Source organism: Triticum aestivum, chromosome 5A (genome assembly GCF_018294505.1).
Source record: "Triticum aestivum cultivar Chinese Spring chromosome 5A, IWGSC CS RefSeq v2.1, whole genome shotgun sequence".
NCBI lineage: Eukaryota > Viridiplantae > Streptophyta > Magnoliopsida > Poales > Poaceae > Triticum > Triticum aestivum.
In genome coordinates, this window is record NC_057806.1 from 366,522,535 (window position 1) to 366,546,869 (window position 24,335).

The 24,335-nt window shown below is 42.7% G+C and overlaps 3 protein-coding genes across 6 annotated transcripts in view; 2 read left to right on the forward strand and 1 right to left on the reverse strand.

Annotated features, from left to right (window-relative positions):
* LOC123103402 (protein ENHANCED DISEASE RESISTANCE 2-like) overlaps window positions 1-20,252 on the forward strand; it is a 33,225-nt gene extending 12,973 nt beyond the window's left edge. Inside the window, exons 2-22 of one of the 4 annotated variants that reach the window (XM_044524978.1) lie at window positions 1,855-1,929; window positions 2,055-2,108; window positions 2,190-2,255; window positions 3,737-3,792; window positions 3,902-3,969; window positions 6,083-6,202; window positions 9,220-9,254; window positions 10,055-10,155; window positions 10,281-10,376; window positions 10,708-10,772; window positions 10,844-10,915; window positions 12,813-12,977; window positions 13,068-13,279; window positions 13,383-13,449; window positions 15,230-15,405; window positions 16,023-16,124; window positions 16,343-16,390; window positions 18,104-18,247; window positions 18,410-18,505; window positions 18,788-18,889; window positions 19,772-20,252. In XM_044524978.1, the coding sequence (XP_044380913.1) occupies window positions 1,855-1,929; window positions 2,055-2,108; window positions 2,190-2,255; window positions 3,737-3,792; window positions 3,902-3,969; window positions 6,083-6,202; window positions 9,220-9,254; window positions 10,055-10,155; window positions 10,281-10,376; window positions 10,708-10,772; window positions 10,844-10,915; window positions 12,813-12,977; window positions 13,068-13,279; window positions 13,383-13,449; window positions 15,230-15,405; window positions 16,023-16,124; window positions 16,343-16,390; window positions 18,104-18,247; window positions 18,410-18,505; window positions 18,788-18,889; window positions 19,772-19,858 (2,007 nt within the window). In that variant the 3' untranslated portion in view covers window positions 19,859-20,252. Of the gene's footprint in view, window positions 1-1,854; window positions 1,930-2,054; window positions 2,109-2,189; window positions 2,256-3,736; window positions 3,793-3,901; window positions 3,970-6,076; window positions 6,203-9,219; window positions 9,255-10,054; window positions 10,156-10,280; window positions 10,377-10,707; window positions 10,773-10,843; window positions 10,916-12,812; window positions 12,978-13,067; window positions 13,280-13,382; window positions 13,450-15,229; window positions 15,406-16,022; window positions 16,125-16,342; window positions 16,391-18,103; window positions 18,248-18,409; window positions 18,506-18,787; window positions 18,890-19,771 lie in introns of all 4 variants that reach the window. The other 3 variants (XM_044524977.1, XM_044524979.1, XM_044524980.1) reach the window with 3 other exon arrangements.
* Window positions 20,242-22,478, reverse strand: LOC123103405 (uncharacterized). The gene is made up of 2 exons (XM_044524984.1): window positions 20,972-22,478; window positions 20,242-20,820 (listed from the first exon to the last, which is right to left on the reverse strand). Exons 1-2 carry the CDS (start codon window positions 21,235-21,237, stop codon window positions 20,436-20,438), a joined length of 651 nt encoding a protein of 216 aa, XP_044380919.1. The 5' UTR covers window positions 21,238-22,478; the 3' UTR covers window positions 20,242-20,435.
* A 13-nt stretch (window positions 22,479-22,491) lies between these two features.
* Window positions 22,492-23,088, forward strand: LOC123103408 (neurofilament light polypeptide). Its single transcript, XM_044524986.1, has one exon. The coding sequence runs from the start codon at window positions 22,628-22,630 to the stop codon at window positions 22,940-22,942; it is 315 nt and encodes a 104-aa protein (XP_044380921.1). The 5' UTR covers window positions 22,492-22,627; the 3' UTR covers window positions 22,943-23,088.
* The last annotated feature ends 1,247 nt before the right edge of the window (window positions 23,089-24,335 follow it).

The window sequence follows — 24,335 nt, forward strand, 5'->3', positions numbered from 1 at the left end:
TAGTCAATGGGGCCCATGCGGGGCCCATAGGCAGTGACAGGGCGTTGCCCAGTCAGCATTTGACCGGGTCAACGGGACCCATGGGGCCCAGTGGCAGTGGCTGTGGGGAGGTCCACGTGGACAGCCACGTCAGCGACGCCGGAAACGGCGCCGGAGTTGCTCCGGTGGCCTCCTGCGGTGGCGAGCTCGCCGGACTTCGCCGGGAATCGCGCACAGGGGGTCATTTGGCCCGGGACTTGGCGCGTTCGAACGAGGAGACGAAGCCGCGCCGCATGGTGTGGTCGGTTGGACGCGGGGGTGACCGGAACTGCGTCGGCGACGAGTGGAGGCGGCGGTGGGGTTCGGGACCTCGTCGGGATCGGCGTTGCAGTGCGTGTTTTGGCGAACGAAGGAGCTGGGCGAGGTCTACGGCGCTCCAGGAGCTCGTCGGAGCTACTAGCTCGAGCGGAGGAGCTCGGTGGCGAGCCCTACGACGGCAATGGCGGACGGCGGAGCTCGGCTTGCGAGCGAGCTAGCTACGGTGGAGGCGGAGACGCGCGAGGAGAGGGAAAGGGGGGGCGGCGGAGCTCACCTTGGGGGCACACGGTGGCCCGTTGGGTGACTAGGAGCAGCAGAGACGGCGCCGGAGACGAAGAAGGGCGGCGACGACCGGAGACGTGGACGAAAGGGATCCGGCGCTTCGGTGCTCCCCAACTCCAGCTGAGGCCACCGGTCGATGGAGAGGGCGATGGCGGAGGTCACCGACAAGGTCAGCGGGCGCGGGGTCGCCGGTGGCCGCGACAACGATGGAGGACGGCGGCGAGGGCGCTCGGGCCACGGATCTGGAGGAGAGGAGGGCGGAGCGAGCGAGGGAGAGGGAGCGAGAGTGGCAAGTGGGCGAGTGGGAGGCGAGGGGGCCGAGGCGTCGGGGAGGCGCAAACCTTATCCCCTCGCCCAGACGTCGCCGGCGAGGCGGGTCCGGCGGGGACGGTGCCCCTGTAGCGGCGCGCACCAGGGGAACAGGAAGGGGGCGCAGTGCGGGGAGCTGGGCCGGCTGGTTGAGGTGGGCCGAGGCCCATGGGGGGGGGCACGGTGGCCAGCTGGGCCAGTCGGCCCAGTTGAGGGGGGGGGCCCTTTTCCTTTTTCTTTTGTTTTTTTTTTATTCCAGCAGCATTTTGCCTTTTCTTTTAGCCATTAAAGACTTTGCAAAAATTATGCCATTGGCCAAAATAATTTCAAAGAAGTATATTGCACTACCAAAAAAAAGGGGGGAGGCTTTTGGAAAAGTTGCCAATTTTATAAATTAAAAAGGGCATTTAATTTATTGCTTAGGCCACTGTTTGAAGTAGCTTAGGCCACTCAAACCTTTTTGCAAAAAAGTTGGTTCACCACCAATATTAGTTGTGGAATATTCTGCACATGATGAACATTTTTGTTTTCATGTCTGAGCCTTTTGAATTTCAGACAAAATTTGAATTTGAATTCAACTGGAATTTAAAAGAGAAAGGAGACAATTATGATCAGGAACATGTTTAGCAAAAAGATTAACTTAACCCCAGGGGTTACTGTAGCATCATTACACCGGGGTGTTACACCGGCTCTCACAAACCAGGCCGGTCTTACCCATGGACCCACCTAACAACATGCTTGCCTTGACTTGATGGTCAACACAACATGCGGGAGTGGGTCTGCGGCCCACCTAGGCCACGTCCCACCAAGGGTGTGCGCCTTGATTCCCGCGAACTACTACCACATATGGGTGGACTTATGTTTGGACACTGCCACAATGGTTCTTCATTTGCAGAATTTTATCTCTCAAGTTTTTCTTGGGCATTCTTGTGGAGGATTACTTTACTCATAAACATCTGCTTGTAGGAACCTATCCGAAAGGGTTTTGTCAGTCACACTCTTGTGGTGGAGGAGGTTGGTCGCAAAAAGGTCAACCACGGGGTAATGCCGTAATGGTCTAATTTTGTATTGGTGCTTCAGTTGACAATGAAGTGAATGAACAGACATATATTCTTATTAAAGAAATATCTGATATATATATATATATATATGTTTTGAAAACCTAGGATGTTTATGTCTTGAGGTTGTACAGTAGATTGGATCAAACGAAGAAAGGAGAGGTATTCATCTTATTACACTCTTGTGTGTTTGCATACAGTTCTCCTGGCAATGAAAGATCTATTGTTACTGTCTTTTACTAGATTGCGTGTGCAACTCCTGGTGAAGCTCAGAAATGGACTGAAGCATTTGAGCAGGCTAAACAACAGGTATTAAGCAAGTACTGTCAAATACTACTTGCTTTTATCCAGATAGAGTAGTTCTGGTGTTTATTGAAGCAATACACCAATTCCCTTGTTCAACTGGACCAAGTTTTACCCTAACAAGCTAAAATAATACTTCTGTTTAAGGCACTTCTGCTGAAGTAAATATACCGATATAATTCATTTTCCTTATTTCCTACTTGCGTTATTAGTATTAAAATTGTGATAACTCACCGGATAATATTCTTGCTCTTTCTCTATGATATGAACTGCCATAATATTGCAAGAGAAATGTAGGTTTCTGATGAATACACAGAAGAATTTAGCATGTAATCAGGTGATTAATACTGTTGTGATCTGATTAACTTAAATTTGCAATGCAAGAGACTTGTTACGGGCCACATAAGTGTGCTAAATATAAAGGACGTGACTACACAGTGTGCCCACCTAATCTCTTTGTACCGCGCTCGGTACAGTGTGCCCACCTAATCTCTTTGCACCGCTGCGAACAGAGTTCAGCATGTCTCTTTACCTTATTACCAGTTTTTTGTTCTTCAAAAAAGCAACTACGCCAGGTTAGTTGACGCAACTGCCAGATCTTTTGGTACAGTTACCGGGTTTTACGAAAAGCAATTACCAAGTTCTCCGATTTAGCGACCAAATGTACCGAAACCTGGGGACTGTACCGAAAGATCTGGCAAATACAAAAGCAGTTTTACAAAATCTGGTTGGTATAAGCCCACGAATCATCACAACCACATGTGCGTTCTGCGAGAAAATGTAAATATGACACTTGAATAGTTTGTGCTCAAAATATAACTTGCTAGCTAGAAACCTGATTGCTGGTGTGAGAGAAGGAGGACCGGAGGAATGAGTCGAGAATTCTTGATTTTTTTTGTATGGGGAAATTCTGGAATGTTGAAGTGCTAGCAATTGGCAAATACTCCCTCTGTTCCGAAATACATTGCGTATTAATTTAGTCTAAGTCGAACTTTGTGAAGTTTGACAATGTTTATAGATAAGTTATCAGCATTTACAGTACCGAAGCAATATCATTGGGTCTATCATGGCATATATGCTCATATAGTTGGTGTTGATATTTCTTTAATATAAACTTGGTCAGACTTTACAAAGTTTGGCTACAGATAAAAATAATATGAATGTGTTTTGGAAAGGAGTAACATAAGAAGTGCATTTAATACTCTTACAATTAGTGCTCACACTTGTTCCTTGGTGGTGTTAGTAGTGTCATTGTTGCTTTACGAGCCCATAACATAATTTAATGTATAAAATTGTTTGTTTGGATCATTGAATTGCTCATGTATATACAGGAGTTTCTTTTTGTGAATGTATATACAGGAGTTATTCTTTGTATAGTTAGAAGTTGTGCCTCCATTTGTTATGTAATGGATAATCAATCCCTGCTGCATTTGATTTGTTCTTGTTACTTTCACTTGAACAGTCTTTTTATTTATATTTCATAACAGGCTGAGTATGACCTGACAAGAGGGGCCAACTGGAACAGATTGCAGAGTGAAAACGAGTATGGAAGTTTTTCAATGAGGATGATAATCAGTTCTTTATTTTCCACTTTTGAAGTTAAACTGCTTTTCTTGAGTCAAAGCATGACATATAACTGTTTACACTTGGAGGTTTAATCTCGATGGGCATCGACCTCGGGTAAGAAGAGGCTTGGGGAAACTTGTACGCATTGGCAAAGGTAACGTGATAAAGCTACAATATCAGTTTTTTCTTGACGGAGAACAGTAGCATTCTACTGCATGTATTTTTTGTACAACTGACAGAGAGAAAGCAAAAAAAAGGTGTCTAAATGAAGCTACCTATCCAAGATTAGAAGTTAGTGTAGGCTTTTCTGAAAGCCCTAATAATATGAACTTGTATGATGATTAGAAGGGTACGCGCACCTTTTTCGTGGTGTTCTTTTTCCCAGGGTTGTGGGCTAAAGGTTAGCTATTTCTTTTGAGCGTCTTTTTTCGCAACAGTGCCTGTTTTTAGGTTGCCGTTCTGGTGTTTGCCAGCGTAGATGGGTCTTTTTTTTGCATTGGCTCATTAGCGATTTGCAGCCGAACGCAGCGAGGTAGCTCCAACGGAGCGAACCAAGCAAGCAGCAAGGGAATTTACTAGAAAGCAAACCAAATTAGCAACCTCTGTCATGGCAGGAAGTCTAAGCAGTATGGAGGATAACTAGATGGAGGAGTTTTACTGTACCTGTAGATGCCCTTGCCAGTGTGGAATATGGATTGGAAATGCAAGTTTCTCGCTGTACAAATGTGCACTTAGTTGGGAGCCAATTCCTTAGCTGAGTAAACTATAAGAATGGCCAATTCCTTAGCTTAGTTGGGAAATGCGTACTCAAGTCCAATTTCATTCTGCTAAATTTGTAAACTGCTATTATCTTCGGATTTATCCACCAATATGATTTTATTGAGAACAAAATTTGCTGGCTATCTTCTAGATGATTTGATTCATTTTGAGTGTCGTGCTATTTGCCAGTGTGGAATATGGATTGGAAATGCAAGTTTCTCGCTGTACAAATGTGCACTTAGTTGGGAGCCAATTCCTTAGCTGAGTAAACTATAAGAATGGCCAGTTCCTTAGCTTAGTTGGGAAATGCGTACTCAAGTCCAATTCCATTCTGGTAAATTTGTAAACTGCTATTATCTTCGGATTTATCCACCAATATGATAGTTGGGAAATGCGTACTCAAGTCCAATTCCATTCTGGTAAATTTGTAAACTGCTATTATCTTCGGATTTATCCACCAATATGATTTTATTGAGAACAAAATTTGCTGGCTATCTTCTAGATGATTTGATTCATTTTGAATGTTGTGCTATTTTACATTGAAACACACGTTTATGTTTTATACTCTGCAAAAGTGAGCTTATTCCTATTCGGTTATTTATGGACTAAAAGATCTACATATCGAGTAAATGTCACCAATCATATACTAATAATACAATGAATTTCAGAAACCCCCATGTACTGTGACATTAGTAATAGAGACTCGCATGTTATGTACTCCCTCCGTCCCACAATATAAGAACATTTTTCAAGTTAACGTAGCTTGAAAAACGTTCTTATATTATGGGACAGAGGGAGTACTTGTGACCTGCTAACACCCTACCACCCCCGCTAAAAAAAACGTACCACACATTTTACAGCCATACTTGTGAACACTTGCAGGGTTAAAGGGACTGCAATGTCATCAAATCACAAGTACCTGTGGTTATTGAACAAAATACATTACCAACTAATGCCACAGCACATGGGCTTTTCTCCAGTTTACTCTAATACAGTCATAGCCTTAGACACGAAGGGAATCACTTTGCCATCTCTTGGATCATCTTAATCACCTGAACCCTCAGGGAGCTTTCTCGATCTTCCAGCAGCAGCTTCCATTTCTGCAAGTACTTTGACAATTGGTACAACATCAGTGATTGCCTTGAGAAGTTTCCCCTCAATAGCCAATGATTCTGACCCCCCCGCCCCCCCAACGATAAGTTGCACCTCCTAACCAAAGACCTCTAATAAAATCCTCCAGAGACTGGATAACTTCTGGATGTGAAAATTTCCTCCAGACAATTTGAGCTGCCATTGTATCTTAGTGCACATGATACCATGTTGAATGTCTTGCTCTATAATTTGTTTGTGGATTATCCTAATACTGAGTTAATGCAATTGCAAAGTATTATTATTTTTGAACTACATTATATTACCATAAATGTTGCATTATACTAGAAGTTAAGTAAAACGTGGCTGATTTCTTGCTTATCAACAATTCTTTTATTATGTCTTCCGTTAAGGACCAGAAATGCTCCTTCGGCAGTCCTCCGATCTTCAAAGCCATGAAAGGGTTAACACAAACTTTGGAGGTGATACTGGAGATGCACTTGAAGCACATGAATGGAGATTTGTTCGAACATTAAATGGTACTCCCTTCGTTCACAAATATAAGATGTTTTGGATATTTCAATATGGACTACATATGGACTGAAATGAGTGAACAGACACACTAAAACTCTAAAACTTGTCTATATACATCCAACAACAACAACAACAACAACAAAGCCTTTAGTCCCAAACAAGTTGGGGTAGGCTAGAGGTGAAACCCATAAGATCTCGCGACCAACTCATGGCTCTGGCACATGGATAGCAAGCTTCCACGCACCCCTGTCCATAGCTAGTTCTTTGGTGATACTCCAATCCTTCAGGTCTCTCTTAACGGACTCCTCCCATGTCAAATTCGGTCTACCCCGACCTCTCTTGACATTCTCCGCACGCTTTAGCTGTCCGCTATGCACTGGAGCTTCTGGAGGCCTGTGCTGAATATGCCCAAACCATCTCAGACGATGTTGGACAAGCTTCTCTTCAATTGGTGCTACCCCAACTCTATCTCGTATATCATCATTCCGGACTTGATCCTTCCTCGTGTGGCCACACATCCATCTCAACATACGCATCTCCACCACACCTAACTGTTGTACATGTCGCCTTTTAGTCGGCCAACACTCAACGCCATACAACATCGTGGGTCGAACCGCCGTCCTGTAGAACTTGCCTTTTAGCTTTTGTGGCACTCTCTTGTCACAGAGAATGCCAGAAGCTTGGCGCCACTTCATCCATCCGGCTTTCATTCGATGGTTCACATCTTCATCAATACCCCCATCCTCCTGCAGCATTGACCCCAAATATCGAAAGGTGTCCTTCTGAGGCACCACCTGCCCATCAAGGCTAACCTCCTCCTCACACCTAGTAGTACTGAAACCGCACATCATGTACTCGGTTTTAGTTCTACTAAGCCTAAAACCCTTTTGATTCCAAGGTTTGTCTCCATAACTCTTAACTTCCTATTTACCCCCGTCCGACTATCGTCAACTAACACCACATCATCCACAACACCATGGGATATCTCCTTGTATATCCGATTCAGAAAAAAGTTAGAACATCTTATATTTGTGAACGGAGGGAGTATATCCTTATGCTACACCGATTGGCACCCTAAAAAGCAATATGGTGCATCTGCCTGTATTCACTTGTTGGTTTCCTCTCTAAAGTTATGCTTTCAGATGGTTACTCAAGTATATCTACATACATGAAGTCACACATATCATCTTTTGTAACTCTGTGCTTCACTAGACATGCAATGAGTTAGCATTTTTTGTAAGACACTGTTTTATCTTAATTCATCTTCTAATCTTCTGTAAGATGCTGTCAACAGTTTTGTGCTACAAGAGGAACCATGCACAATAAATTGGACTTGAGTCATATAGAGTTTATACAAAGTCGAGAATCCTAATCATACATGTGTGTATTTAACCGCCAGTTAATTGCTATATACCTCTGGTACATCAATTTAACCGCCAGTTAATCTTATTAGTTATCCCCACAAAAGCAAAATCTGATTAGTTTGTCCGACAGTTTGGAGCTATTGGCTATTTATAGCTTAATAAGGTACTGTGCATGTTTGCAGTTACATATTTCTGGTCTTCTGTTCCAATGAATATAGTGATATGGCCAACTAAAAAAAAAGACTAGTTATATGGTCCTGCTACTGTGCCTCTTTTGATTACTCCAGCTTGTCGGACTACAAAATCTTACATTGATCTGGAAGGATCTAACTTGATACTAGCAGTTCTGCAGTTTGCTATTCTGATACGGGAGTTATATGATTTATAATTGAGTCTGTTGTTGTAACCTGTGTTTAACTGTTTCTTATCAGCATACATAGTTGCATCACAGAAAACAATAGTTGATAACTCATCCCCTACATATCAGCATTCCCTGAGTGCACTATTTTTGTGCCCCTGTACCACAGGAACTCACCCCCTTCATTTATTTTATAGTACTGAAAATTACAATCGGTCTTTGTTGTAGATTCTCACCAGATTACAGATTTGAAGTCTTGAACTCTTAGACTCACTAACCGTCACTGTCAAACACTACACATCAACATGGGGTTGATATCACATGCCCATCTTGTTACATACTGCAATACCCGTGCTGAGACCTCTTCGATACTTCACTGAAGCTTGCGTCAGTTGCCACGACTTTGTCACCCACCACCATTGTTGTACTCACCACTAGGGCCATCATGTCTACCATGATCACCTTGACCACCTCTAACATGGCCTCTACCGAGATCAAGTACTCATCTGCCGACATGCCCTTATCCTTGGTCTCCATCATCTCTACCCAAAACAGCAACCTTTTGCAGCTTTTCTTCTCTGTCTGCTTAATGTAGCAACTAGCAGAACAGCAGCAGCACAACACCACTTCTTTCCTCCTTTTCTTTCCTCCTAGTGATGCCAGCTGATTTGTGATTCCTCCTTCTAGTTATCTCTTCTAGCAGCCGCACAAATCAGACGACCTGAACATCTTCCTCATCTTCTTTCACGCAGCAGCCCAACAACAGCACACAAAGTGCAAGCGCATCACTAACAGAGGCCCATTGCTTGTGACCTACAAGCACGGTGATACAGCTACTCTGTTGCAGCCTGCATATGCACACTCAAGACCACTGCTGGTTGCAGCTAGGGTGGGAAAGACAGGTCGTGATTTCCTGCAAATGTCTGGTGGTGTGAATGAACAGAGGGTGATAACGGAGGCAGTGATGAGGGGTGTGATTTAAGTTATCAAGTGGTAGCATGTAGAAATTAGTGGAATTATTGTGGGTCCCCTAGAAACTACACTCCCTCTGTTAGTAGTGCTAACTGCTATGAATTATGGTCAGGCTGTAGCACTTGATCATTTTCTAATACTAACTGTATTGAGTTGCATGCCCGGTCGATTCAGTCAATAATCTAAGATGATCAAGAAAGGTACTTCAACACTCTTTAACAATATCCCTAGATGCAGATGAAGAAATATGAATTTTTTTCTCATTCTGTTGAGTCATCTCTAGATATCAGAAATCGGATTTATCTCTATTTTTGTTATCATCATGCAGGAATTAGAATTTTTGAAGATATTGCAAACTCAAAGGTGAAGTTCTTTTGCTTTACAAGGTTAAATGTATAAGATATTGCTGTAGCTTATTGGTAAGATGGTTGTGATAAGCTGATGCTCAATGAACTCTCGACTGCTTTGTCATGATCCATTACCTTAATGGTTGTTGAGCTATCAATCTTTCACAAGCAACATGTAATTCAGTACCGAGCGATTAGCAATAAGCAAGCTGCATAACAGATTATAAGTCGCTGATATATGTCCAAATGAGTCAATGTTTAGTCAGACAACCCTATTCCATGATCATATTGCTAGCTAATACTTGTCTAGACTAGTTTCTTTACAGCTTTTGCCAATTCAAATATTTGACAGAAATCTGAAGTACAAAATTAGAACCACATAGCTATGTGCTTTAGTGAGTGAAATGCTTAAAGTGTTGGATTAATTGCTTCAGAGCATCCGCTTCCATCCCTAGCAACCAGCAATTTCTTTCTGAATGCTTGCTGTGGTTTAGGGCCTGTTTTCTCTGAAGCCATTGGTATCCCAATTCATCTATCACATTTAGCTTGTGTTTGGTTTATTGCCAAACTTTTGGCAAGATAACGTTCCTATTTGTATCTTAGTTTCACTTTCTTGCTGAAAATTGGTCAAATCACGATGTTGATTTCTTAAGTCAGTTTTTAATGTTAACCCTTGGAGCAAAGTGTTCAATTTTAGGCATGAAATGAGCATGCATCTCACTTTTCTGAAGCTGTTATCCACCCTTCTATTGCCCTCGTTTTTGAAAGAAATAGGCTCTACCTTCAAAAACTTTTGCTAATTACTGCTTCTTGCAGGGTGGAAAGGGGATACTTCTCAAGTCTATTGGCGTGGTTGGTGCAAATCCCGACACAGTGTTCGAAATGGTTCTCAGTCGGGATAAGCATAAGCGACACGAGTAAGCTAGCAGTTGATTTGGTCTTTACAGTAAATATATTAGATGTTTTCTCTTTGTGGGTGAAACAAATGCATGTTATCTCTGAATACATTGCCAGCTAGCTCTAATAAGATTCTCCCATGCAGGTGGGATATGTTGATTTCTGATTTGGAGTTGGTAGAAACAATTGATGGGTACTGTGATGTGGTTTACGGGACCTATGAGCCAAAATATTTAAACTGGTACTTTCCTCTCATTACAGTTTGGGTTATTCCCTCTATATGATTGTGATGCAATTTTAACAACAATGGCCTGATTATTAAAGAAATACTTTTTGCTGTATTGTTTTTAGTACAAAAGGCAAATAATTGTAGAAGATCTCAAATGATTTTTGAAGCACGATTAGTAGCCATTTTTGGAGATCTTGAGCTTAGTAAATCATGCTTGTTTTAGTTTAAGATACCACTTCTGCTTTAAGTGTGGTGATGTTAGGTTTATTAAGAGTTACTGTTGTCCCCTGGTCAGCAGTTTGTGAAAAATACTACTTCTACTAAGTATGAGGACTGTTCTCAGGTGGAAATCAAAGAAGGACTTTGTCTTTTCCAGACAATGGTTTCGTGGACAAGATGGGGCATATAGTAAGTAACATGATCTTTTACATTTTCAAAGTTAACTTAGTTATGTTACCTTTCTTTGCCCCTCTATGCAGACATTTTGCAAAGTCCTGCTAGTCACAAGCAAAAACCTCCAAGACATGGATATGAGCGTACACATATCAACCGTAAGATTGACCTTTCTTGATTAGTTTTCTTGCAGTTGTAGACCATGAGTCACTGAGTTTGTTTTATCTGTACCATAACTTTTGGCATGTTCAACCTATGTTCAGAGAGTATGATCACTTCATTTCAAGTTGTGTACTAAAAATAAATTTGCATATTGGCCCTTTTGGTATATGTACATTATAAGTTTATAACTAGAAGTAAAACTAATTGATATTTCAACACTAACCCTAAATGGGTTGCATAGTTACTTTTACTATAGATTATATATCTTCTTGAAGGATCATTAATAATTCCCTGCGGTAAAAGTAAACTTGCTAGATCCTAACCTGAAATGGCTCACATGGTGGGGAAATTCGACCTGTGATGAGTCACGATTGCCTTGCGTTGCACCCATGTCTTGTCACCGTAACGTGTGCACATCACACCCGCTGATGGCTGGACCGTGGTCGTCTGCCTCGGGCCTGTGTCACCATAGTGCATGCCGTTAGATGAATGGACCTTGTATTGCTATTGGGCCAAAGGGGCCAGAATATACAGAACTACAATAGTACATCTGCAAATATGATCCTATAGAAATCTGCTAGCTGAAGCTCGGGAAGGCACAAACTTTGTTGAGCTTAATTATACATGTTTGAAGAGAAAATGGCTGTGTTGAGGTCGAGTTTGTGCCTTAGTAAAAAATATTCTAGCTGAACCTCAGGAAGGCACGAACTTGTGATCCACAATCTGGTCTTGCACCTCGATCTCATGTAAGCATCATACATATCAATATGTTTGGTGAGCTCATGCTTTACAGGACCTCCAACAATGCTGATCGCATGGGTGCTGTCTGATGAGAGAGGAGTGGGTGCAGTAGTAGAAACACCAAAATCATCAAGAAACCACCTCAACCAAGTGATGTAAATTTTGTCCTATGTAAGAAGTAAAGAAGAACATAAGAAAATGTATATCGACTGTAATTTTGTTTTACGCGATGTAAAACTACAAATGTAAAAAAACACGTCATAAAATATACATATAAATGTAATTTTTGTTGTTTTATGACTCATATCTTGCTTTTCGTATGCCGATTTTTACGTAGCGGACTAATGTAAACGTAACTATTTGTACACCAAACGTAAGTTCTGAATGTAAGGACGTAGGAAACCCGTGGGTGCAAAATAACTTATGCAACCCCTGGGTGATGAATAGCATTTCTCTATAACACAGCTAGCTATTTATTTGGTATTGTAGGCGTAGATGTTTTTGTCAATAAAGTTAGTCAAAATTTACAATGCTTGACTTCTTTAAAAATCTATATGAACTATATTTTGTTACGGAGGGAGTATTGCTATTGGGCCAAAGGGCCCGAATACACAAGTAAATATGCAAATATAACCATCTAGAGACGAGAAACCAACAGCTAGCTATTACACCTGACAATTTAACCATATACAAAGGAGAAACAACACAGCTAGCTATTACACTTGACACATGTATGGCGATCGTCAGCGGCAAGGCCATAGTTGCCTGTATCAGAGCCAAGAGGTCTCCAGTTCAAGACCCGGCCAATGTGCTATCCACAAAAGTTGTTTCCAACTTCATTGATAACACGTTTGAGGCCTGGTGGAGCCTACACGTGAGAGGGGGTATTGAAGTATATGTGGATAGCCCAGCCTTCTCCATTAGTTGGACTTTTGGTTCTACTAGTTGGTGCATGGAACTTAATAGCATGAAGGTCAAGATGAAATAAATTGCACCTGCTATAATCAACATGGGTGGAAAGTGCCTTTACCCTAGCTGTTCATAAATGGCTTCAACCACCATTCTCGTAGTTGCAATACTGAAATTTGTCCAATGTCTTTTTTTTTTACATTTTGTTGGAATTTATTAAGTGCCTTAACCTTCTCCTTCCAGCCACAACATGGGAAATAAAGAGGTTAAACACATCAGAATCTACTCCGAAGTGCATTGTTACTCGCATGGTGGAGATCTCCCCATGTTTCTGGGACAGATGGAGGAGAAGGACCTCCTCAAATTTTGAGAGAAGTATCCCTTTTGCTCTGCTCAGCCAAGTAGCAGGTTGACCATTCTTTCTTTTATTGCAAAAAATATTATCTCGACAAATTGGATAATGCAATGACGATGTTGTTTGCATATATGATTGAACAGGTCTAAGAGAATACTTTGCAGCAAATCCAGCCATCACACCGGATTTGCCTTCAACAGTAGTGAAGTCAAAAGTATCTGAATCCTTGATCATCCAGAGTGAACTTGAATATTCAGAACCTAATGATGAGTTCTATGATGCACTTGTTAGAGGAGAATCCTTTGAAGGTGATAGTGATGATGATGATGATGATGATGATGTTACAACCCCGAAGGTAATATTTATGGTTTTAAACCATAATTATGTAATCCAAACGGTCATATTGTTGTGTTCAGTTATAAATGGAGATCCAATTTTCTTTGCAAATTTCTATGCAGGCTGGAAAGGTGAAGTTGAAGAACGTATCATGGGCCATTGCAGGTTTAGCTATGAAGCGAACTAAAGGTCATAATGATAAAACACTTGAGATATTTCTACCTTTTCAGCACCACTGAGTCTTGTAGTGATGCACACCAATATATATGCATGTGTGCACATAGACAAACACCAGTCTGTATACATTTGTGCCATAGAGATATGTATATATACGTCCGCCAAAAAAGATTTGTATATACACATAGGCAAGTCTGCAACTGTCAATTAAACAGATATTAAATAGTGTGTTGGGGAAGCACAAAAGCATGGTGTTTTCATAGAGCACATTTGGGGCAATATGTTCAGATAGTTTAAGGAACATTTTTTTGGCAGGGGAGATAGTTTAAGGAACATACTTGGCTATATTTGCGAAATATGGTGCTTATTAATATTTTTTGAAACAACACCCAGAAATTGACAAGGAAACTATGTATCAAATGAAACCATACCATGTATTTCTGATGCATGCTATATTACTCTAGGTTCACGGTTGTGTGTAGGGCACCATATTGTAGGGCACTGCTACGGTGCCTGACAGGCTGCCACAGTAATGTACTCCCTCCGTTCCACACGTATTTGGTAACACGCTAAAAACTCGAGTCACATCTCTCTTTGTATGGCAGTAAGCACATGCAAACATTGGAAGTAACCTGACCTATTTTGTTGACATGGTAACAGCTAGTGAACTGTAACCACTGCCTAACACTACGCTCTTAAAGTTAATCACCCACCTTTGTACTCATTCGGTACATTTCGATTTCCATGTTTCTGTACTCCCTTCGTTCACTTTTGTAAGACGTTTAAGACAGCTGAAATTGAACTGTTTTGGGTACTGCCTTAAATGTCTAAAACGTCTTACAAAAGTGAACGGAGGGAGTAGTACATTTCGTTTTTCCATGTTTCTGTACTGATACCTGTCCGTACAAACACTCATAGTCAGTACTAGCATCCTTTCAAAATGTAAATCTAATATCTTCACTTCATAATTTATTTCAACTTGTTGATTGATGTAAGGAGGCATCCAAATTGTAGTAGCACACATTTACTCCTTCAGCTCTTCAAGTGCTATACTGCAAGTTGCAAATTTCACTCATTTTGCATATGATTAGATATATGGACTAAACTAAAGAAAGATTGAAGTCACCAATTGATATGTCTTAATTCATCCAAACTGATGGTCTGCGTGTGGCATGTTGTTTGATTTATGATCCGGGCATCCTGTTGCTGCATTCTTACCTTTTGCCTGCATGGGATGATGCATCCAAATATGCACTCTGTCGTTGGAGATTGTCTTTCTCTTGCTTCAAGGGCAAAGGGAACAATAGTTGGTGCATACGTAGATGCCACTCAATTTGATTTGTCTCCTCTGCAGGGTAATAAATACGAGGGTGATAAGAATCACTATAGTTGTACATATATGTCTGTCATTCCCAAAAAGAGGGTCAAAATGGGTCAAATCTATACTTGTCCATAGATTTCTTGTAATAATTCTGATTTCGTAGAAGAATTGATAGTTTCTACCTCTACCCTATCAATTATTATTTCAACGATCAACTTTCCCCATGATGATTTCTATACTAATATCACATGATATCAGCCAATTTCATTTTATTAACTAGCTGAGAAAGAATTTGCAAATTAATAAAACCTGGTGGACGAATTTTCCATCTCCAGGGGAAAAGGACATCATCTCCTACTAGAATCCAGAGTTCTGGATTGGTGTATCATTGTTTTGCTGTTCTTCTCAAATTTGTTTTTTACTTCTTATTCAACTCCAAGTTGAAATTCTTGTTCATTTTTTTCCCTACAGCTTCGCTTGAGAGGAGCGAATTGGTTACAAATTCTATTCCCATAGCTATTGACTCGAGCCATTTCCATGGCACCGTTCGACAAGCGAAAAGTGAAGATGACCCAAATTCTTGGAGTTCACCTGGTGGAGAGAAGTTTATGATAAGAGGGAAGACTTACTTGACAGATTACGCCAAGGTCAGAGTATTACAAGTTATTCTACTAATTAATCAAGAGAATTATTAAAACTACCTTATTTACTTCTCCACTAGTCAATGACAAGAATGAGCCGTTATATGGTTTCTACCGTTTCAAAGATCTCAGGATAAGGTTGCTATGGTTAACAAATGTGGCTGCCTGAATGCTATTGTTATGAAGGACCTATAAGTTTATGCAGCTGTCACTAGTTAACTTCCTGTCGAACTGGTTAGATATATATTCACCCAGCATTTGGGTATACCACTTAACAGGTAGACCTTTGTTTTATTAATGCTGTTATATGTTGGGGTTGCTGCACCTGCATGCGGCTAGTGCTTCCACATCTCCAATCTAGTTTCTGTACATCTGATATAGTGAGGAGGTATGCTTTGTGTTAAAACACCTATCCCGGCAAGGTCATTTGAGAAAATGGCCCCAATCGGCTAGAGATCTTGCAATTAATGCAGAGTTCATTTTGGGGCCAGAATTACTTCTGACACTGTTTTTGTTTCTCCTTGTTTGGCCTGTCTCTTGATGTTAACTTTTTTTTTTTTTGCGGGGGTCTCTTGATGTTAACTTGTTTGGCCTGTCTCTTGATGTTAACTTGATTTAAACAGATTGCTGGAGGTGATCCTCTTCTAAAGCTTATTGCAGTTGATTGGTTCAAGGTTAACGAGCGCTTTGACTCGGTTGCCTTGCACCCAAAAAGCCTTGTTCAGGTAAAATTGTTGAATGAGCATTAATCCCACTTGCAAACCAACACCACTTTTAGTACAGAGAACTTCGTACAAACAGCTTTCTAGCATACATTATAGTGGGAGCTTCCTTGTTGCATTAATGCAGACTCAAGAGGAAGTTGTTTGTAGTGCCTTACTCTGACATGACACAACATACCTATTAATGTATGCTTAATTTTTTTCCGATATTTAAATTACAGTCTGAAGCTGCAAAGAAGATTCCCTTCATACTGGTTGTAAATTTACAGGTAAGTACTGTTGTCAATTTTTATTCGTTGTCTTAAATGGTGGCTGCCTAGGTGCTATGCGCCACCCTGCCGCTGGCCTAGCACCCTTTTAAGAATCTGTTTTCTATTTTAGGTAGTTTGAAGGGTAGAATATTTTTTGTATTTTAGGTAGCTTGAAGGGAAATTGTACAGTATTATAGCCAATAGTTTGAGAACTAAACAAATATGTGGATTCTTTGATGCAACTTTAGATTTTATTGTAAAAGTTCACACGTGATCTTACTGCAATCTGTAACCAGTTATGGTCAGCTAAAGAATTTTTTCTGGAGCATACATACAGATACAGATATAACCAAGTTAAAGTTATATCCATCAATTTAGGAACCTCCGCCTGTGTACAACATTCGCTGTACATGCTGAAACTATATCAGTTACTGCATAGTAACCGGGAAAGCGGGTCTGTGTCGTGTCCCACCTGGGTTCGATCTACCCCAATAAGTTATCAAACACTACTGGCAAGGGGCTGTTACATTTATCTAGCTGTTGTATGAACCAAATACTTTACATTTTTCAAATGACCAATGTGCAAACAGACCAGTGTGCACACCCTCAATCATCATAAATCCTGCCTCCTACCGATCAATGTTGCGGATGACAAAACCTCCAACTTAGCAGGTCTTTTTGTTTGCAAAACTACCACAGCCTCCCTTTGGTCTGTTAAAACCCAAGACCAGTGATTTCGTACCTCTCGTTGATCTCATTGAACTCCAGGTAACCACCTGCTCATATTTTTCTTGTTGGGTGGTCGGATCACCGTCACTAAAGCTGCCATGAGCACTCTTCCCATCTTCGCAGTCACAAGCTCCCAGAGGGTGTCGAATGTTAATACTCATATATATTAGCCATGTAATATCCCCATTATATGAGGAGTTTTCTGCATACTATACCGCACATACACGTTTATATAAATATCAGAGCCCTAGGATTTTTTTTCCTCCCCCACATGCGCAACCTGTGCTCTGTACAGATCATATTTCGGTCTTGTATTCCTCGTACCCCGTAAACTTCAACATATCGTAACCCCCCCTGGCCACTCCTGAATGATAGCCTGAACACCAGAGATATGCTCCTGAGATGCCAATTCAGTCTTCCTAGTGGCACTAATTGTCCTCTCTGCAGCATGGATACTCTGGCAACTCGCAATCACCTCTTCTGGCTCTGTTGCTTCAGTGCTTCCTGCTGGAATATCCTTGGAATTAACTTCGATCCCCATCTGTTGTCTATGGAAGAGGTGATATCTAAGGTGAAGCTTAAAGTTAACAAGCCTTTCTCCTTTGAGGTCATGAAGATTGTTGATGGGATTGCTCCTAGCAGGGCTTCATGGCTGTTTAGTTTTAGAAGGGACCTCTTCTTTCTTTAAGAATGAAGGAAGATTTAGCTTCTTCTCTTAGATCTTGGCTTGATCTTCTTGTTTCCCTCCCTCTCTCTTAGTGTGGTTTTCTCTAATATTCCCCTTGTATAGCCCTCCCCTGTCGCCCCCCCTCTTCTGTACATTCTTCTTGTATATGGTTAAATAGATTTACAGTTGGGGCCTCCCTGTTCAAAAGGGTAAAATGCTGAAGAAGCACACAATTTCTCTCATTCAATATCTAAATCGTCTCATATATGTTGTCATCTTTGTTGTATGGATGACATCCTGCACAAGTGATTAACTCCATTTGAATAAACATGTAGGTTCCAGCAAAACCAAACTATAACTTGGTTATGTACTACGCAGCAGAGAAGCCAGTGAACAAAGATTCTCTCTTGGGTAGATTCATTGATGGAACTGATGCATTTCGAGATGCCAGATTTAAGCTTATACCAAGTATTGTTGAGGTATACACTTTAGTGTTGTATCTTATCACCTTGCATGTTACTATTTTTCTTGACTAATTGCATATCACTATTTTTGCATGTCACTGTCTTCTCACCTTGCATGTATTTTTCTTGAGTAATCGCATGTGTTTGCACGTGAACTCACGTACAAAATGATCTCAGGGTTATTGGATGGTAAAGCGTGCAGTTGGGACGAGAGCTTGCCTCCTGGGGAAAGCAGTGACATGCAATTATCTTCGGCAGGATAACTTTCTCGAGGTACTTGAGTACTGCAAAACTTTGCGTTTGTTGAACACCCTCGGTATATGTATCTCTACCGTGCACCCCAATAAGCCCGATGGTAAAGATCAAATTCGAAGCCAACTTACAAAAGAATGCACGTATATTCCCCACCAAAAAAATGCACATATATAACAAATTTAGATGAAACAATGGTATTGATTTTTCTGTCGCATATCTGTTTTTTGCCTACTTTCCAGGGTTATGCTTTTGCTATGTTGAATCTGAACAAATCTTGGTATAAATGAAATAACTTTGCAGATAGATGTTGACATTGGTTCCTCTTCTGTTGCACGGAGCATTATTGGCCTAGTCCTGGGATATGTGACAAGCATCGTCGTGGATCTTGCTATTCTAGTTGAGGTATGATCATACAAATCAGACTTTGAAACGCCTTTTTTTTGCATTTTTGTTTTCCGCAATTTGCTCACATAGTTGATGGTAGATTCCAGCAAATGAATAATCCACAAATATCTATGGCACTTCGAGCTATCTTATTTATTTAGCACTTCAATGTACCAACAGAATCCAAAACGGTGCAAGCTTGGGAGTTTTTTTTTTAGAAACACATTACAAACGAAGACGCTCACATACACGCACGTACACTCACCCCTATGAGCACCTCCGAGAGACTGAGCCGGCAAATCTTGAGATTGACGAAGTCGCCGTAGGCACCTCGTAGTCGATGGGAACGCTCGTCTCCCACTAAACGCACATCACCGGAATGCCTGAAATAAATTCAGAAAATGCGAGGACCCATGCCAAGTCTAGTACTTGAACCTGGGTGAGCTGGTTCCACTTCCACCACAAGGAACCTAACCTGGATGAGATATTTTATCTTTCTCATTTTCACATTTGGTATTCTGTTCATCTCAGTGATAATTTGGCAACAGAAGTCATTGCTTTTCAAACATTGTTTTTTGCAAAACTGGGCAAACGCTCTTCGCAACCTGTGCAAAACTGATGAACACCTAACCTTGAAGCCAGCTGGTTTTGCAAGACGGCTTGACAGCTTTTACGCAACTCTTCGACTCTTTCTATCAAACCCATCGTTAGTGGTTACTTAATCCTGCAGAAACTGCAATTCAGAATGTTTGTAAGACTATTCTCCATTTTGATCTGGTCCCCTGCTGGTTTATGTCATGCTTGTCTTCGATCCTATCCTTTTGGGGGACAAAGGAAGTGGCCTAGACTTCACTCTGTGCATCAACAAGGCGAGCCATGCTAATATGTTTGTGTTTGCAGGCAAAGGAAGAGAAAGAGCTGCCTGAGTACATTCTTGGCACTGTTCGTCTAAACCGTGTAAATCCTGAGGGTGCTGTAGCGATCTAAGTTAATTCCATCTGCTCGCCCCTTCTATGGCACGGTAGATCTGCGCAATTTTCTACCATAATCTTCAGTTCTGGGAGGTGCACATTTGTAAGAAGGAAAACATGGTCACTATGTAATGATCCCAGGTCGAGAGTTGTGTCACATCACATGTACAGAGTACATACTTGGTGCCTATAGTATACATGAAAGAATACTAGAAATACTATATTGGCATGGAAGATGAGTCTACTGCCTAATGACGCATATGACGCGAGCAAATAGACACGGGAAAAGGTCAGTTATAGAGAAAGAGATCCAGGATACTTTTCTTTTTTCGGGGTTACTTTTCTTTAATATTGGAAATAAATAAATTATCCATGGTATTTGGAATACAAAAGTTCGTAGAACTGCGACATTTACTTGATTCAAACATCTTGAAGCATTTACAACTATAGTTTCTCTAGTCATGATATCTCTACGGAACTCCAAAGAAAACTTTGCATCCAAAGAGGGCTAAAAAAAATTAAGGAACTTTCAGCAAGTGGTAGAGGCTCCTACTGTTTTATACTAAACTAAAAACAATCTCTATACAAAGCAATTAACCCTCTCCCAATTCCTCATGCAACCTTGGGCTTGTGCAGAGAATTAGGAGCATCCTCATAGGCAGTGAGTTGATCATAGAGCTCAGCAAAGCGCTCAACATATCCTCCACAGAACTGGTTGGAGCAATCCCGCTCAACATAATCCTCCACAGAACTGGTTGGAGCAATCCCGCTATAATCCTCCCCAGGACTGATTGAAGCGATTCGAAACAATTTTCTGTGAAGAGTTTGATACGGCCATTCAGTCCAACTGAAATTGGGCATTCGTCTTTGCACTGATTCAAGCCACCTAGCAGCAGCACCTTCAAATTGAGCCGTGGCCATGGAAATCCACCTATGCATAGGACTACCCCAGAGACGGAACTGATCTTCGCATCAATTCTGCCACAACATTGAATTGGTGTCGTCAAATTTCGGAAGCTCCATTGGTAGAGAAAACGGGGAATGTTTAGTAGCATCCACAACATGGAAATCTTGAAGGGGGGTGGGGGGGGGGGGGATTTTCTCAGAGAAGAATTAGATTCACACACACCTCTGACCGGGGGAGGAACATAACATTATGGGCCTTCCCCCGGTGTTCATTGTCGAAGCCAAGGATGTCGGTGACGGCACGACCATGACCAGCATTGCACGATGATGAACTCCCGCCCCCTTGAGGCCTGGATCCACGGTCTCTTGCTTGTATAGGCTCACCTTGATTTGCTCGAGATCGGGCGTGAGCTCTTCACGGATCCCATACACCCGCACCGACATGAGGCTATCAAGCATGCCGTTATTCGCCTCCAGAAGTTTGCTCATGGAATGGAGAAGCGATTTGCCTGCTCCTTGAGTTTCTGGTCCATGTCGCTGACGATCTTGTAGCGGAGGAGCTCGTAGACAACGCGGCTCTCAGGGCTGAGTTCCTCCATGACTGAATAAAGTGCGTGTGGCTGTGAAGCGGGATCTCCAGGACGAAGGCTCTAAATACCAATTGTGAGCTACTCACTAGATTCAACTCACAAGGACTAGGAATTTCATGGAAGCTTGATCTAGAATTCGAGTTTAGTTAGAAGTTCCACCTAACCACACTCACTTCTATCCATTACAACGAACAAGCCACGGTCACAGTCGTCCAAATCCTAGCTAAAGAAGAAAGACAATGGCTATAAGTAGAGTACAACGATCAACGGGCAGTTTGGGATTGCAAGCCATTGGGGAAGCTTCTTGGCCTTGTCGACTAGGTCCTTGGAACTTGGAACTGGAGCTGTAGCGGCTACGCTGTTGTCAACAACGCTACATTAGGTATCATAGCTTGTTCTTCTCCTTCAATGTTACCGTCCAAATAGGTTTTGGTATAGTAGACACTCGAGTCGTCGTGCCAAGGCCCAATAGGACCAGCACACCGGAACAACAAACGTCGTTGATGAAGAGAAGTGTCGATTAGAAGGATTCAACATGGAGACACACAAGCACAGATGAACGAAGACCGGATCCAACTTCAGGAAGCCGCCGCCGTCTCATCTTTCTAAACAGGATATAAACAGTAAACAAACTCAAAAAAACATCTAAAAATAAAGCAAGAGCCCTCCCACCAGCAAGTGTCGGGATCCACCACATCTCCATTGCCCTGAGGCCACAGAAGATAAGTCAGATCAGCGACGACACCGGCAGGAGGCGGGAAAACCCTATATGAGTAGCTTGTGTGGGAGAGGGGCTGAAAACGTGATGTTCCCTCCCCGACATTTCCTTTATGCCGAATATAGCAATGCTATGTCGACAGACACCGGTAATTGAAAAGAAAAAGGAAAGCATAATGGCGGTAGCGAGAGCGGAGAGCAGAGACCGGTCCCTGTTATTTTCGCGAATCGGTTCGTGTTAATTCCAGACGCCATAGGAATAGGATGCATGGACAGCAGCATCCCTCCCAGACGAGGCAGCCGCCGCAGTGCGCCACTGTGCGTGCCGACCTGGTAGGGCACGTGTCCACCGTCGGTCCACATTCATGTACGCCTGAGCTGAGCCCCCAGCTTCAAATCATCATTCAGATAACACACATACGGCGGCCCCACATACGGCTACCATAGAATAAACCAGGCCTATAAATTCGAACCGGCCGGGCGGACATGGTAGTAACGACGAACCAGCAAGACAGCTAGATCACGAGAAAGAAACCTGTAGCGCCGAGCTAGGCGAAGGTCGGTCGAGAGAGATGCAGGGCGGGGTGAGCGCGGCGGGCGCGGCCAAGGAGGCGGGGGCGAACCTGGGCGCGTCGGCGTGGGCGGGCAAGGAGAAGGGCATGGCCGTGGTGCAGGAGACGGTGGAGAAGGCCAAGGCGCACGACGACCCGGCGGCGCAGGCGGAGGCGGAGGCCAGGAAGGAGGAGCGGCTCCTCGAGGTGGAGGCCGCCAAGCAGGACGCCTACCGCCGCAACGCCGCCGTCGCCAAGGACGGCCGCGCCGCCGCCGTCGTCAAGGATGAGAAGGAGGCGGCCGCCGACGACGAGGCTGAGGCCGTCTCCGCCTGACGACTCCTTCGGAAACCACCTCCTCCAGTATTTTCGTTTGTTCGATCGACTGTACGTATTGTATTGTATTGTTTGGAGTGCTGCGTGCATTTGGAATTATTCTTGTGGGAAGAGCTGTTATTATTGGAGATGATGAGATGGGAACAGAGGCGGAGGACGAATTTTTTTTAAGGTGTGGTGAAGTTTTAAGGAAAAAAAAAATTGATGCAAATCAAAAGAGTCAATACACATTACAAACGGAAACCCCAATACAATAAAAGTGTAGGCATATTTCAATAGGAAAATAATCTAAAACAAACCAATAATGAAGATTTCAATGGCGTCTAGAACTGCGCTGGTTGGGCATCTTATTAGCTTTTATGCATAATCATCTAAAAACAAAAACTTGTGCGTCCACAGTACACTAGCATGAATGAAAAAATATAGACAAACTTTCCACCATATTGTACAAGGTCGCTACATAAATTTTTATCCATTATGTTCAGAATTACTGTAGTTACTTTAGATCCTGCAGAATTGACAGAAGAAAATTTGCTAATACCCAACAAAGTGGCTGCAATTAGTCCTCTGGTTCGTACACCGGGGAATGACCAGGAAAATTCCCAACTGCCATCGTCTGCTGGAACTTGCTTCTACCGCCATTGAAGCCGCCGCTTGCTTCCTTCGCTGGAGCTTGCTGCGGCAGCCCTCTAAGCCCCCAGCCTGCCGCCGCCGTCAGCTGCCCCCGTCATCAGTCGCCCGCCTGGTCCTCGCGACATGGCCAGCAGCCGCCATCGCGCTAGCTGCTTAGGGTTGCGTCGCGTCTGGGTAGAGTTGGTCGCGTGCGTGCGTGTGCGTTGTGTGTGTGGCCGCTCGATCGAATCAAACCTTTTTTTAGACACTCTCAATCGAATCGAACCTGTTGTGCCTGCCTGCGTGGCCCAACAGCTGGATGCGTCGGCCCATCAGGCCAGCGCTACTGGCTGCAGTCGATCGAAACAGCCGATGCCGATCCAGAGTCTGCCGATCGATAGATGCATAGGTATAAAAAAAAATTGCCCCAGAATCAAGGTATGGCGGATGCCATACCCTGCCCACCGGAGCCCTCCGCCACTGGATGGGATTGCTTTTTAACGTGCAATGCGATGTGATCCTTTGGTCGATTCGATTCCGGTGGGCATGTACTAGCAACTCGCTTACTCCTTCACCTGAGCTGCCTACTTCTACTTTGTAGAGTAGTCCTTGAGCTATTTTCTCCAAAATCTAAGATACTAAGGAGAATAAATCGGTAGCGTTCCCAAATTGATTCGTTATAATTGGGTACAGGCCGTTTTAATGTACATATGCCACGATGGTCCAACGATCTGATCGGCATGCAATGCAACCGGTCCCATTGGGTCCAGGAACTCGTGGC

Excerpts from the sequence above, each read along its gene's own strand:
- LOC123103405 (XM_044524984.1), bottom strand. The coding sequence starts at position 21,237 with ATGAGCAAACTTCTGGAGGCGAATAACGGCATGCTTGATAGCCTCATG. Across the intron at positions 20,821-20,971 it reads TGTTCCTCCCCCGGTCAGAG|AATTGATGCGAAGATCAGTT; the intron begins GTGTGTGTGAAT and ends ATGTTGTGGCAG.
- LOC123103408 (XM_044524986.1), top strand. The coding sequence starts at position 22,628 with ATGCAGGGCGGGGTGAGCGCGGCGGGCGCGGCCAAGGAGGCGGGGGCG.